Raw genomic sequence first — 13,728 nt, forward strand, 5'->3', positions numbered from 1 at the left:
GACTATTTGTAAATTTTTAAATTTTTTTGTGTAATTTACAATGCCAAATTTCTTTTTAAATATGAGATTGTTTTACAATACATAGAAACAACAAAAAAATTACAAAAATACGGTTGTACGGAATGTTAAATATTTTTATGATTTTTATAATTTTATTTATAAAAAATATGGTCTTTTAATGTACTTTTATGTTGTACTTTTGTTAATTTATTGTTATTTGTATGCGTTTTTTTTTGTTATTTTGATGTTATTTAAATATTATTTTATGTAGTTTTTTTGTTATTTTCATAGAGCACCATTAACATATTAAAAAAAAATTGAAATGTAAAAATGTAGATTTTTTTTACCAAAAAGTAATAGTTTATGTAATTATTCCCTTAAATATTTTGTTACATACGCGATTATTTTTTCTTATACGTATGATAAGTAATTGTTAAAACTTAAGTTTTGGAATTGTAAATTATTTTAAATTTTCTGAAAATTCATAAGTTATCCTAAATAGTTGCAACTTATTTGATCAAGAAAGAAATTAGACAAAAATAAATTTCTAGATGCCAAAACAAATAATGATATGTCAAAACAACTCTTTAGATTGTAAATAATGTTTAATATTTAATATACAAATAAAAATATAAAAATAATATTTATTGTGATGTAAAATTTAATTCATATTATATTTTGTGTTAAATTTGATACAATTTTTAATATACGTTACATTTAGACCACATTATACACTTATATTAGAATTTAATATTATGAATATGAATTAAAATATGTATATACACTACATTTATAACACTGGAGAAAATGCTCTTATTTCTCTTTTTTTATTTTATTTTTTTAAATTTTGTCCTCTAAAGGAGCTATTGATATCTCTAATAATGATAACAATAATAATAGAGTGCAATTAATCGAACTGCACATGTTTAACTTAAACGTTATATAGAGCATTATGCCCCACATGAAAAGAAAACTAAGTAGGAATTATAAAATGCTAATTAATGGTAGCATCAAGATAAGTATTGCTTTGCCTCTCTTAATCTTCTATCGAAGAATATAGAAAGAAAAAATAAATCCATTGCTAATAACATTCTTCTCTTTCCACACAAGGTACTAAAGGGTGTAGTTCCTCCTCACTCTAACTGCTATTCCTTTCGACATTTTTTTAAAAAAATTCCCTACCATTATAGTGATATGTCATAATTAAAAGCAACAATTATTCTTTTTTGGCTGAAAATTAAAAGCCGTAATTATTTCTTAAAATTTCTACAGAGAGATACATAGATGATGAATATAGAAAACGTCTCTTTAGGAACAGAAAAAGAAGAAGTGAAATTCGTCAAAGAATGTACCGACCAAAAAATAAAGAAGAAAAAGAAACTATGGATTTTCTCAATAAGTTTATGATAGTGAAGTGACGTTTTCACTGATCTTATTATATAGTGCGGTTGGATTCGGTTCCTCAACAAAGCTCATCCGCGGACGATTTTTGCCCAGCGTATTCATTTATTGTCGTACTTTTCGACTGGTCACTTCCAAAATGGGCTGTAACTATTCCTCACGTCGCGACAACATTGACGTGTTCGACAGTAACTGGTCACTTAACCACTAATTCTAATTATTAAAATCCACAAAAATAGATTAGATGCATTATAGTATTAGTCTATTAGATGACCATCCCTAATCCATTCTTGTCACACCTCTCAAAATTCAAAAGCTTTTAATTATTTTTGTAATTTCTCAACGTTGCATTAAAATAACTAAAAATTAAAGCACTAACATGTGAATCATGCCCTTATAAATTTATAATTAAAAAAATAATTTAACTTTAACTTTTGATTGTAAAAATTTATTTTTAGAAGTTTATTTAATATTTATATAAATTATTATTCATGTATTAATTTTTTATTAATATATTTAAATTAATTTTTTAAATAAAGTATAAAATTTCATAACATAGAAGAATTAAAACTCTTAATCTTCTTAATTCTTTGGTCAATGTTTATAACATTTGTTTTTGGTTCTGTGATTATTGACTGTATTAATCTTCTTAATTCTTTGGTCAATGTTTATGTCCGTTTTGTTAAGCGATCTGCTAACAATACCGCCCATTGTCTGGCTCGCGGTGCTTGTTATTGGTCAGATTGTATTTTTGTTAGTAGCAATGTTCCTAGTGCTATTAACACTGCTGTAAGTGCCGATTTGGCATTTCATTTTTAATGAAGTTTTCTACTTTCATTCAAAAAAAAAAAAAAAAAAAAAACTCTTAATTAAAAAATAAATTAAGATATTAATAATAACAAAGCTAGATGACAATATAGTAATTTTATTGTTAATAACTTTTAGGTAAATAATAACTGTTATCTGTGGACCATATGATGAAAACATCTTAAAATAAAAAGAAATATAGATAAATAATAAGTTGTCTGTTGTCCTGATTAAATAATATTTTCCCTCTCCCTCAACTGCTTTTTAAATATAATAATATATATTTTTTTTTTATAAAAAAAAAGCTTGTTATTAAAAAAAGTTTGACAATCATCACCAGTCACCACCACCATCTTTCTTCCAAAAACTCCTCATTAGTCATATTCACTTCCAAAGCCCTACCCCTGATCTTCTAACTCTCTCTCTCTATATATATTTCTTGTTATAGTGTTTGTAGTGAAGAAAGTTTCCATTTTCCTTATGGCGGCGGAGTTCTCCAGCTGCGTGGACTCTGGACTTCAGCTCTCCAAGCGAATATACTACGGGAAAGAACTTCGTCCCCCTCCAGCTCCGGCGACGGCGCCGCCGCAAGTGGAGGAACAGAAGATGACGAAGTCGTCTCCGGCGATGGATGAATATATTCCAACGGCGCCGACGGTGTACGCGGTGGTGCCGGAGCCGGCGATCGTGGACAATCCCGACGTGCCAAGCTACCAGCCGTACGTTCACGGGCGTTGCGTGCCGCCGGCTTTGGTACCACTTCACATGCACGGAATAACCATGGAAATCGATACTTTTTTAGATACAGCGTTCGTCACGATCGCCGGCACGTGGCGCGTGCATTGCATAATGTCCTCTAAGCGCTGCGAATGCCGTATTGCTCTGCCCATGGGAGAGAAGGTATAATATTACTACTGAATTAAAACTTTCGCCTTTTGACTTTTTGACTTCCTCTGTTTTTTTCTCCCTTTTCCTGAAAAAATGGGCTTTATAGCAAATTATTAGATTTGGATTGAAGAAACAACCATATTTTTTGTTGGCTTAAAACTTTCAAGATTGTTTATTTTAGCGTAATTCTCAATAAAAAAACCCATGATGTTCTAACAGGGTTCACTTCTAGGTGTTGAGGTTGAAGTTAATGGAAGATCGTATCGTACTCAATTGATCGGAAGAGACGACATAGGAAGAGTAGAAAAAGTGGCTAAAGCTCAAGAAGGAAGCTTTCTCAGATGCCAAATATACACCTTCAAAATTCCAAAGGTTATACTAGTATTACTTCTATTGCCACCTCTAAAATTATTACTGTCCAAAAAAAAACATGATTCTATATTTTCTTTTCTTTCAGGTTGAAGGTGGTTCCTTTATTTCAGTTAAAGCCAATTGGTCTCAGAAATTAGTATATGAGGTTGACCAGTACTGCCTCCGGGTACCTTTTAGTTTTCCTTCATATGTCAATCCAGTGGGGAAGAAAGTTTCAAAGAGAGAGAAGATTTTGTTGAATGTTAATCCTTGCACAGCCACACAAATTCTTTGCAAAAATGCCAGCCATCCTTTGAAGGTAAAAAAACTGTCCATTTACTTTTGGCTTTTTGTGTTCAGCTTCTTCATGTATAAATTTTTAAACTGATGTGTTTTTAGTATATATTTTTTCTAGGACATGAAGCGTCAAGGAGGTAAATTATGTTTCTCATACGAAGCAGAAGTAGTTGCATGGTCAAATGCAAACTTCAATTTTTCATACACTGTAAGACAACGAACAATTTAGTTGTTTTATAAGTTGGATTGAGCCAATGCTAATGTGAAGTTAAAATTGGTTTGTGATGTTGTTACAGCTTTCTTCTAATGACTTATTTGGTGGTGTTCTATTGCAATCTCCATCTCTTCTTGATGCTGATGAAAGACAGATGTTTTGCTTGTATCTATATCCTGGAAATAAACAGACTAGGAAGGTTTGTAATCGTCGAAAGTTACTTTAGTCTTTAGCTGTAAAATTGGGGTTTAAGCATTGACTGTCTATGTCCATTTTCTGTACATTTGATAGGTGTTTAGAAAAGAAGTGGTATTTGTTATTGATACAAGTGGAAGTATGCGAGGAGACCCTATTGAGAATGTAAAGAATGCTCTTCTGGAATCACTTTCTAACCTTAATCCCCAAGATAGTTTCAACATTATAGCTTTCAGTGGAGAAGTTCGATTGTTCTCACAAATAATGGAGCTGGCTACTGATGAATCAATATTAAAAGCTACAGAATGGGCTCACACAAATCTTGTTGCCAGTGGTGTTACTAATATATTACTACCAATGGAACAGGTAAGGTGACTTTATGAGCAGAGCAGGTGCAACATTATTGTTCAATTTTACTCTTATTATGGCTTGGCTTGATGTATAAATTTCAATGTTGTCACTTTAGGCAATCAAGTTGTTGGCAAAAAGTAATTCAATTCCTTTCATTTTCCTAATTACTGATGGGTCTGTTGAAAATGAAAGAGAGATTTGCAGCATTGTTAAAGGTTATGTCACAAATGGGGATTCTGTTTGTCCACGCATATGTACATTTGGCATAGGTATCTCTATTACCAAATTTGTAAAGTCTTAGTTCTTATTTTTATATTTTTGTTGGTAATGAACAGCCTGTTTATTCGTTTTTATAATTGCACACTTATTTATTATGTGAAACAACATTCCAGGTTTATATTGTAACCATTACTTCCTGCAAATGCTAGCACAGATTGGGAAGGGGTATTATGATGCTGCGTTTGATTCTGGTTGGTTTCTCCTCCCTTATTTTACTGTGTTCGATTTCTTTCACTAGTGCTGGCAAAACCAATTTCATGTAATTCAGAAAATTTATCAGTAAATGGTGATGTTAATATCTGAAATTTCTAATATCTTGTTTTTTCCAGCTTCTATTGGCTCTAAAATGCAAAGACTATTCTCTAGCGTTTCATCAGTTATTCTTGCCGACATAACTTTGAACTCGTTGGAACATCTTGATTCGCTTGAGGTGACTGCTAATGTTGGACGAAATTGCTAATTTTACTGAGAACATTGAGGTCTCATGTTTTCCTTCCCTGTTGCAGCTATATCCATCAAATATTCCAGACCTTTCGTATGGAAGTCCATTGATTGTGTCAGGCAGATGTGATGGGATTTTTCCTGACACTATTGAAATCAGTGGTACCTTGGCTGATACAAGCAGTTTCACCATCAACTTGAAAGTTCAGAAAGCTAAGGATTTGCCTCTTAATAAGGTAATGTTTCAGCTTCTCTACTCAATTGAACACTGCATTAAGAACTTTGTTTCTTAGGAAATGAATTTTTTAAGCTCTTAACTTATCCCCTTTATTTCACAGGTTCTTGCAAGGAGACAAATTGATATGTTGACATCCCATGCATGGTTAACACAAAGTAAAGAGATAGAAGAGAAGGTTTGTTACTTATTAAAAGTATATTCTTATCAACTTTTGTTCTCTGTCCGAGACAACATTGTCATAATTTGGGTATCTTGCTTCGTTCCCTATTTTTTAGGTTGTTAAAATGAGCAAGCAAACAGGGGTACCGTCAGAGTATAATCTCATGGTTTTAGTGCATCCTGATAAGGGAAAGAAAACAACAGCTTCAGTCCCTACACAAGAGGTACGCACAATATTCCTAAGACTAATTAGTAATTTTTCCCCCAACTTTGACATGTAGTAAATTGTGTCCCTGAACTTTTTTGGCCATTAAAAATTTCTCCTCAACTATTGAGATTGTTAAATTTAAGGACTTTTGTGTAATTTTATTCAATTTATTATTTCAGTGATTGTTTATATACTAAACCATGCTCTCCAGACTTTAATATCTACCAAATCATGCACTTCAAACTTTGATATGTACTAAATCATGCCATTTGAACTTTCATTCATGTTAGAATTTTTTTACTAAAATTAGACAAAAGTTTTTAAATTTAATAATCTCAATAGTTCAGGGGGAATTTTTAACGGCCAAAAAAATTTAGGGGGCACGATTTAGTACATGTGAAAGTTTATGGAAAAAAATTACTAATTAGTCTATTCCTAAATTAGACAAAAAAGGGATATCATCACTTGCCTTCTATCATTTGCCAACAACTACTTTCAATATTCTAATAGGTGAAGAACAAAGGTAAGCAGCAGAAGGTGGCGGAGATGAACATAGAGAAGATGTTATCACTGGGAACCTTTGGTATGGGATTCGGAGACTTAGCAGCCACGGCTGCTAATAAGGTGATGGAAGAACCAAAGGCAGAAGTAACTGATGTGCTGGTGAAGACGGCTGGGAAATGCTGCAGCAGAGTTATTGACAAGATTTGTTGTATGTGTTTCATTCAGACTTGTTCGTACGTCAACAATCGGAGCGCAATTCTATTGACGCAAATATGCACTGCCCTTGCTTGCTTTGAGTGCATCAATTGCTGTTACGAGCTATGCGCTTGATTAATTAATGTCATTATACTCTTAAAAATCATACAAATAACATGTATAGTATCTTGCCAGGAGAACCTATTTGTATTGTGTTTTGTGCATACTACATAATAACATAGCAACACATTATCGTCATGTTGGACCATTGATGCATTTTTGTAGCTTCTGTTGTGTGATATACATATAAAAACAACAACAACGTATGGCCACTGGGCCCTGGCATTCAGCAAAAAAGAAAACGTATGGCCACTGCCACAAGATACATTCTTCCTAAATACTATATTGGATATTATTTGAATAGGGCATTTAAGAAAATTATAATTTTGCATAATCGATTAGAAAATTAACCATTATAGTTTAAAAAAATTAAATATTTATAATTAGGAGAATTACTTTATAAATTATTTTTTTAATTTACAGTTTTGGTTGTTTCGATAAATTCTATGTGAGTTGTTATATGAATTTCGATTGCACTTTAAGTTATTCTATGATTGCTATGTAGGTTTCTATGTGAACTTTTGTAAAAATATTAAAAAAAAAAAAAACTGATTTGAAATGTAAAAATTTAAAAAAAATCGGTTTGAATTATGAGCTAACATTTTTTTTTTATTATTTTTACATTTCAAACTTATTATTATTTTGTATTTTTAACAAAAATTTATATAACAACCAAAGCAATCTAAAATTACAATTTTTTTTTATATATGGATTTACTTTTTTTTTAATGCTATTAGAGTTTTATTCCTACTTCTGTAAATGAGAGCGATATATCACGTAATAGAATCAACGTCTCCTTTACCTCGAAATTTTTTATTTTTCTCTAAAAGTAAAAGTTACACTTTTATAAGCTTTGGTTTATAGAGTTTAAATTTAGTCGTTTTAGATCACTTTTTTAGGGGAGAGTTAATAAAACTCTTCCTAACTATAAAATTAGTGTATGCCTGCAATATAAAAGATTTTTATTTAGTTACTTATTAAAAAAGTGGTTAAAATAGACTATTTTCAGCTGAAAAAGAAAAACAAGACAGACAACTCTGTTCAGTTTGCAGCTGTTTAACTTCAAAGAGCGTTGTTTTCGCTCCCTTAACGTTGTTGTTGTTGTTGTTGTTGTTCCTTCCTTCTCTTCCTTTACCGCCCATCCTTACTGGTAAAATATGTTTGGTCATCCACAAAACCTGTTACAAACTACTCAATTCTACTTTCTAAAAAAAGACCCATTCATTTCCCTGATTACCCAAAATTATTATTCAGATTTCTACTGCTTCACTTTTTTCTTTTTTCCCCCACTTTTAGTTTTTGTCATCGGATTTCAATTAAAGAGATTCAGTTTACTGATTTTTGCAGTTTTTGTATTCAGATGCCGATTTGCGAAGTTTCCTACTTTTCAAAGTTCCTACCTTTATTCCTTATGCTCTCCTTTTGTATTTCTTACAGGTAAGAGCACATATGAACCTATGCCAATGTTTCGTTTTATTTGTGTAAGATCTATAAATAAACTTCCAGTGCTTACATTGTTTCAGCTAATAATTGGTATTTTGTGTATTGACTTTCCTGAAACCTTTAAATTAACTTATTGGGTACTATGTTCTAATGCTTAGAGTGTGAATTTTGTAAGATACTTGTGTGTGTATGTATACATACATGTATTCTCCAGCACTTTTTTTCCATTTTATTTAAAGATTTACACTTGTACATTAATATGTATCTTTTGGGGGAAGATTGTCTTAATGATTTAGTTTTATAAACCTTCCAAGAAATATAGGGCTTCAGCAAGCAATGCAAATACAGGGAAAGAGAAAACGTTAGCTATGATAAAACCAGATGGTTTGCTTGGTAACTACACTGATGAGGTAAAGAATGTCATCATCAATTCCGGTTTCATTATTTTCAAGGAAATGATTCTTCAACTTGACGAGGACAGGGCTGCAAGCTTTTATGCCGAGCATTCTTTGAAGAGCTTCTTTCCCAATCTTATCAAATATATGACAAGGTATTTCAGAGTGTTAGAGAGTCTTAACACACAGCTTTTTATATTTGATTTGACTTTCCATTTTTAGCAGTTACTTGTGTTTAGTTTGGAGAAAGGTAAACATAGTCATTGTAAACTTGTTAGCTGGGTTTTTTAAATTTCTGGTGGCCCATCTTGTTGAAGTTTGAATAGATCAACCTGCCTTGGTTTTCATAAACTGTGGTATATAGTAATAATCATATGCTCTTAAGCTGTGGACTGTGGACTGCTCTCTCTCTTGAAACTACCTTTTTACTTTCTTTCAGTGGTCCGGTGTTGGTTATGATTCTCGAGAAGGAAAATGCTGTGGCTGATTGGCGTGCTCTCATTGGTCCAACTGATTCAAAGAAGGCTAAGATTACTCACCCTCACAGGTTTTCTTCTGCTACCACCATTATTATTTTTCAGTGATAAAGACAATTGTGATTTTGCTTACTTCATTCTGTTAAGTTTATTTATGGCCCTGCATCTCCTTTTAATACTTATAACAGTGACTTGAACTTTTTCATTGATGAACTAACCAATATTCAGTTCACTTGTATTTTCAGCATAAGGGCACTGTGTGGCATAGATTCCGAAAAAAACTGCGTTCATGGTTCAGATTCTCCTCAATCAGCTCAAAGAGAGATCTCCTTTTTCTTTCAAGAGGAGTCTGCTGGTAACATTTTTTATCATGATGATTAATAAAAGAGTTGCAATAGAATCTTTACTTTGATGAGATCTTAACTTGTAATGTTCACAGAATGTACTGTTGTCTGTTACATTTGTTCAAGGTGAACTTCTGTTGTGGAAACTTTAGTAGTATGAATTCATGTGCTGTCATATGTGATCAGGAACATGCAATAATTGATTGAGATATTCCAATGCATCAATTTATTTATAGTTCGTTGTGTTGATTGAAACTGTGTAGTGTTTCTTCTTAACATCAGTGTTTCTATTTTTCTGTTTACAGGCCAAGCAGTTATTCAACATGATGAACTATAGCTGGTTTCTCAAAGCAGAGCTTATTCGGTTTGGCGCACCACCATCCTCACTGCTTTACTTACCAAATTACTTAGAATGAGAACTCAGTGGCAATTAGGTGGTCTGCTCCAGTCTCTTCTCTTTATTTTCTTCTTTAGGGGGTTTTGCTTAGACCCTTAGTTAACTCTGATCTTTGGTTATATAAACTAAAGAGTGTGTTTAACCGAAGAGTTGCTATACACACCTTCCATATACTGTAACAGACTAAATTTGATTATATTTATGCTTGTATGCCTTATTTTTTTTCCCCCTTAATCTGTTTCATTCAGGAAAGAATATAATAAACAGCCAAATCTCTTTTTGATGAAAGGTTTGACCAAAAATAAATTAAAATAAACCGATAAAAAAGCAGGTTGAAAGATCTGGCATAGTTAAAAGACATTCTCATTCTGCATATTAAGCTATGTAAGGTTGCAACAAAAATAAGGCTGAGCTGAACATACATAACTATATCTAAAAAAATAACAATTAAGCAACTCAATAAACTCTAATTTAATATATCAATCTGATTATTGCAAAGTTTGACTATAATATTAGTAAGGGATGAGTTTCCTGTTACCAAAACATTGTTAGAATAGGAACAAGGTCCTAATTAGCGGCCAAGGATGGAGGGTTTCTCATTCATTTTGAGAGACAGAGAGCATAGTTTTTATTACTTTGATGTTGAAATGAATGGATATTATTATACTATTAATTGGTTTATTATGGGGGTGTTAATAAGCTACTTACAGGGTGAAACATTTGCTTAATCTTAAATGCAAGAGGGCAGTATATAACATATATAATAGTAATAATAATAGAAGATGATGATGATTTGATTTGAAGTGAAGATCCAATGAAAGAAGAGGTAGTCAAAACAAATGATGGCACCACCTTTCTAGAGGATACTGGAAACCGCAAAACATTCCAAAATTAGAAAGCCTAGGTCCTGCTTACCATATTAAGCTCGAATTCCTAAATTCTAGACCATCTATATATAATTATATTTAGATACAATTACTCCTCTTCCACATCTCTCACATGGCTTCTTTTCTTCTTTTTCACTAAAAAGCTGTATCTTGGTGGCGGTGATAATCCTTTAAACGCCCCCCATTGGCCTACATCTCGAGGACCACTCTCTCTACCCTCTTCACTTCCTTTCTTAATTCAGACCTTTTTATTTTAATTTCACCAAACTTGATGACGAGCTGAGTGACGCTACCTGCCCCCACCCACACCCCCCATAACCATATACTATATTGATCGTTAATTATAATAATAACCTTTAATTAATTTGTGATGTGATTTACTGACACGTACCTTCTTGAAGATATATTATTCTCACATGTTGGTTTTGATTAATTAAGCCATGCATTGTGGTGACTAATTAAGTATAACTTAACTTTGCTTTTTAATTAGGATAATGCCTGTAATATCTTTAGAGTGACAGAGAACACAACACTCAGCTTCTAACCATATATTTTGTGTGGTTAATTATCATGCATGGTGTCTTAGTAATAAGATAATATTTATTATAATAGTCTAATCATGTTCAAGAAAGAGAGATTGGAAGATGGGTATTGAAGGAAGCACGTATTATTAGTTTAAAATATTGACACTTTGACTCAAGTGAACTCCATATACGAGAACAGAGAACTATAATATAATTAAATAAAGAAACAAAAGTGACTGGTTAGTATTATTATTATTAGTTACTATACTCATTCATTATAGGTAAGAAGAAGATATATAATAGGATTCAGTATTTTATATGATAGACAAATGAGAGGGGAGTTATTGGAACTTGGGGAATGGGATAATAAAAGATTAAGTCAACCCGACTTCTTTGGCACACGTGTTGGTCCGACATTACATGATAAGAGTTCCTTTGTCGTGACACGTAGAACCAAACGCCAAAAGCTTCTCACATATGAAAATATGGTGGGCCACTCTAATCTTACGTGGCAACATCTTGTATGTTGGTTGGCTGCTCAACTGATTTGATGGTGGCAGATGATCAATTTTTATTTTTTCTTTTGTAAAACAATAATATTAATACATACACTAAAAATTATAAAATCATTCACCAAAATATTATACTTTATATTTAATTAAATTGATCAAAATTTTAAAAAATTTAAAATAATTTATAATATAAAAGTTGTGTTTAAATAATTTATCTTATATTGGTATAAAATAAAAAAAAATAATATATTATTTAAATCTTATTTTTTACATATTAAATTTTTTAAAATTTCTTAAAATTTTACAAAATATCATATATAATTATATAAAACAAAATTAGACTAAAAAATATTTGTAAATTCAGAAACAAATACAATGTAAGCATATAATATATTTTTATTACATAATATATAGTATCTATCATATATATGTAGCTACAACATTAGAAATTGTAAAACAGAAGCATCGTATTGTTGTAGACATTATTGATTATTCCAAAAAGCAAGTTTTAATTAAGTGTCAAGTTAATTAGTTTGTTGTAATGGAAAATATAATTATAACAATGCATATTAATCCCTTTTAATGTGATCTCGATCTATATATTGCTTCTATTCTATATATAATGTGATACTAATTTCTTCTGCAAACTTCTTTGTTCTGTTTAGGTGTCCTTTGAGTTAACATGGGGATTTGTAGTTAAACAAATAGTACTGTCTATCTATCTTTTTCCTTGAGAGAGATCTGGCTTGTTAATTAGCCCAAATTTCAACGAGATTTTGCTTAAGGCTATTATTCATTTCGTGTCATGACTCATGTCAAGTATTTTACATAATGGCGGTGACAAAATTAAATTAAAAATATAATGAAACTCCAATAATCTCTCGGGAAAATGACCAAATCTTTCTATATATTACTTATGCTGATAAAGAAAAGAGTACCAAAAGAGAAGGAGGGTAAAAAAAAAAAAAGAAGAAGGTGTCTTATTATAAATAAAACTAGCAATATTAACTAATAACTTCATCGGCTATTTTCTAAACTTTCAATGTCACTAATAACTTCATCGGCTATTTTCTAAACTTTCAATGTCTAATTTTGGAGTAAAAAAATTATTCACAAATATAGCCTTTTTGTTAGGCATATACATATATATCGCATGCATATGTATGCCTATAAAGTTATTGTGCTATTGATATTTACTCTATTATTTTGAACGTTTTAATTTTTGTAATCTAAGTCCGAAATAATTAATTTTTTGTAAATGAATGTAAGCCAAATGTGATTTTTTTTTTAAAAAAAAATGTAAGTCAAATTAAAAATACATATATTTATTTAAATTTAGAAAAGTTCCGTAAATTACAAGAAGTAACTCTTGGATTTTTTTTAAGGGACTCTTGGAAATAATTCCAATAATTAGCTTGAAAGATTTCGGCTTCTACTTCCTAAAACAATATAATAAAAAATAAGGCTAAATATATATTAATGACTCTAATAAAATTATTGATTGGATTTTTTATTTTGATAAATTAAACCTTTTTATTTTTTAAAATAGTATAAAATAATATCTTGAATTTAATTATAATATATATTGTCTACTTTAGACATAAGCCCTCATTGTTTTAAAAAATCTCATAGGAATAGAAATATATCTATACTATACTCATGATCTTTATTATTTCTAGAGATTTTGATTGCACATCCAAAACACATATATAATTGGATTTTATATTAAACGTGTCATAATTATCTTAATAAAAAATCTTGATATATATAAAGAATAGTATATATATCCTAATATTATAAATTATATAATTATAGAGATTATTTTATAATTTTTTTTATAATGTGGAAATGGTAAGATAGAATTGGGAGCAGGTAAGAGTCCGTATGAGTATATCGGTTGGTCCCATAAGGAAGGGGACAGTCCCACGGGAACATGGTGTTCTTAGCCTCGACCCCATACCTCCCACTCCGACGTACTTCTTTTCCAATCTATGCACACCCTTCTTCTCTCTTATATGTATATATTTTTTGCTATAGTTATATTATTCCTTCCTGTTTGCCAGCCCATTCCTCCCAATATTTGTAAAACATATATTTATTAT

General features: G+C 31.0%; 2 protein-coding genes across 5 annotated transcripts; both read left to right on the forward strand.

Annotated features, from left to right (window-relative positions):
• The first annotated feature begins 2,524 nt into the window (after positions 1-2,524).
• On the forward strand, positions 2,525-6,786 carry LOC115707115 (uncharacterized). Of its 2 annotated transcripts, none has more exons than XM_030634966.2 (13): positions 2,525-3,108; positions 3,329-3,468; positions 3,554-3,766; positions 3,863-3,952; positions 4,041-4,157; positions 4,250-4,519; positions 4,620-4,773; positions 4,897-4,974; positions 5,113-5,213; positions 5,290-5,460; positions 5,563-5,637; positions 5,738-5,845; positions 6,340-6,786. In XM_030634966.2, exons 1-13 carry the CDS (start codon positions 3,078-3,080, stop codon positions 6,661-6,663), a joined length of 1,872 nt encoding a protein of 623 aa, XP_030490826.2. In that variant the 5' UTR covers positions 2,525-3,077; the 3' UTR covers positions 6,664-6,786. The 2 variants fall into 2 exon arrangements, with proteins under 2 accessions (XP_030490826.2, XP_030490825.2); XM_030634965.2 differs by having other exon boundaries at positions 2,538-3,108; positions 3,316-3,468.
• Positions 6,787-7,543: 757 nt separating this feature from the next.
• Positions 7,544-9,928, forward strand: LOC115707116 (probable nucleoside diphosphate kinase 5). 3 transcript variants are annotated; one of them, XM_030634971.2, is made up of 6 exons: positions 7,544-7,798; positions 8,009-8,085; positions 8,406-8,641; positions 8,926-9,033; positions 9,208-9,317; positions 9,612-9,928. In XM_030634971.2, exons 3-6 carry the CDS (start codon positions 8,460-8,462, stop codon positions 9,641-9,643), a joined length of 432 nt encoding a protein of 143 aa, XP_030490831.1. In that variant the 5' UTR covers positions 7,544-7,798; positions 8,009-8,085; positions 8,406-8,459; the 3' UTR covers positions 9,644-9,928. The 3 variants fall into 3 exon arrangements, with proteins under 3 accessions (XP_030490831.1, XP_030490828.2, XP_030490827.2); XM_030634968.2 differs by having other exon boundaries at positions 7,545-7,798; positions 7,996-8,085; positions 8,414-8,641; XM_030634967.2 differs by having other exon boundaries at positions 7,545-7,798; positions 8,414-8,641.
• Positions 9,929-13,728: the final 3,800 nt, after the last annotated feature.

Source organism: Cannabis sativa, chromosome 1 (genome assembly GCF_029168945.1).
Source record: "Cannabis sativa cultivar Pink pepper isolate KNU-18-1 chromosome 1, ASM2916894v1, whole genome shotgun sequence".
In the NCBI taxonomy this organism is placed as follows: Eukaryota; Viridiplantae; Streptophyta; class Magnoliopsida; order Rosales; family Cannabaceae; genus Cannabis; species Cannabis sativa.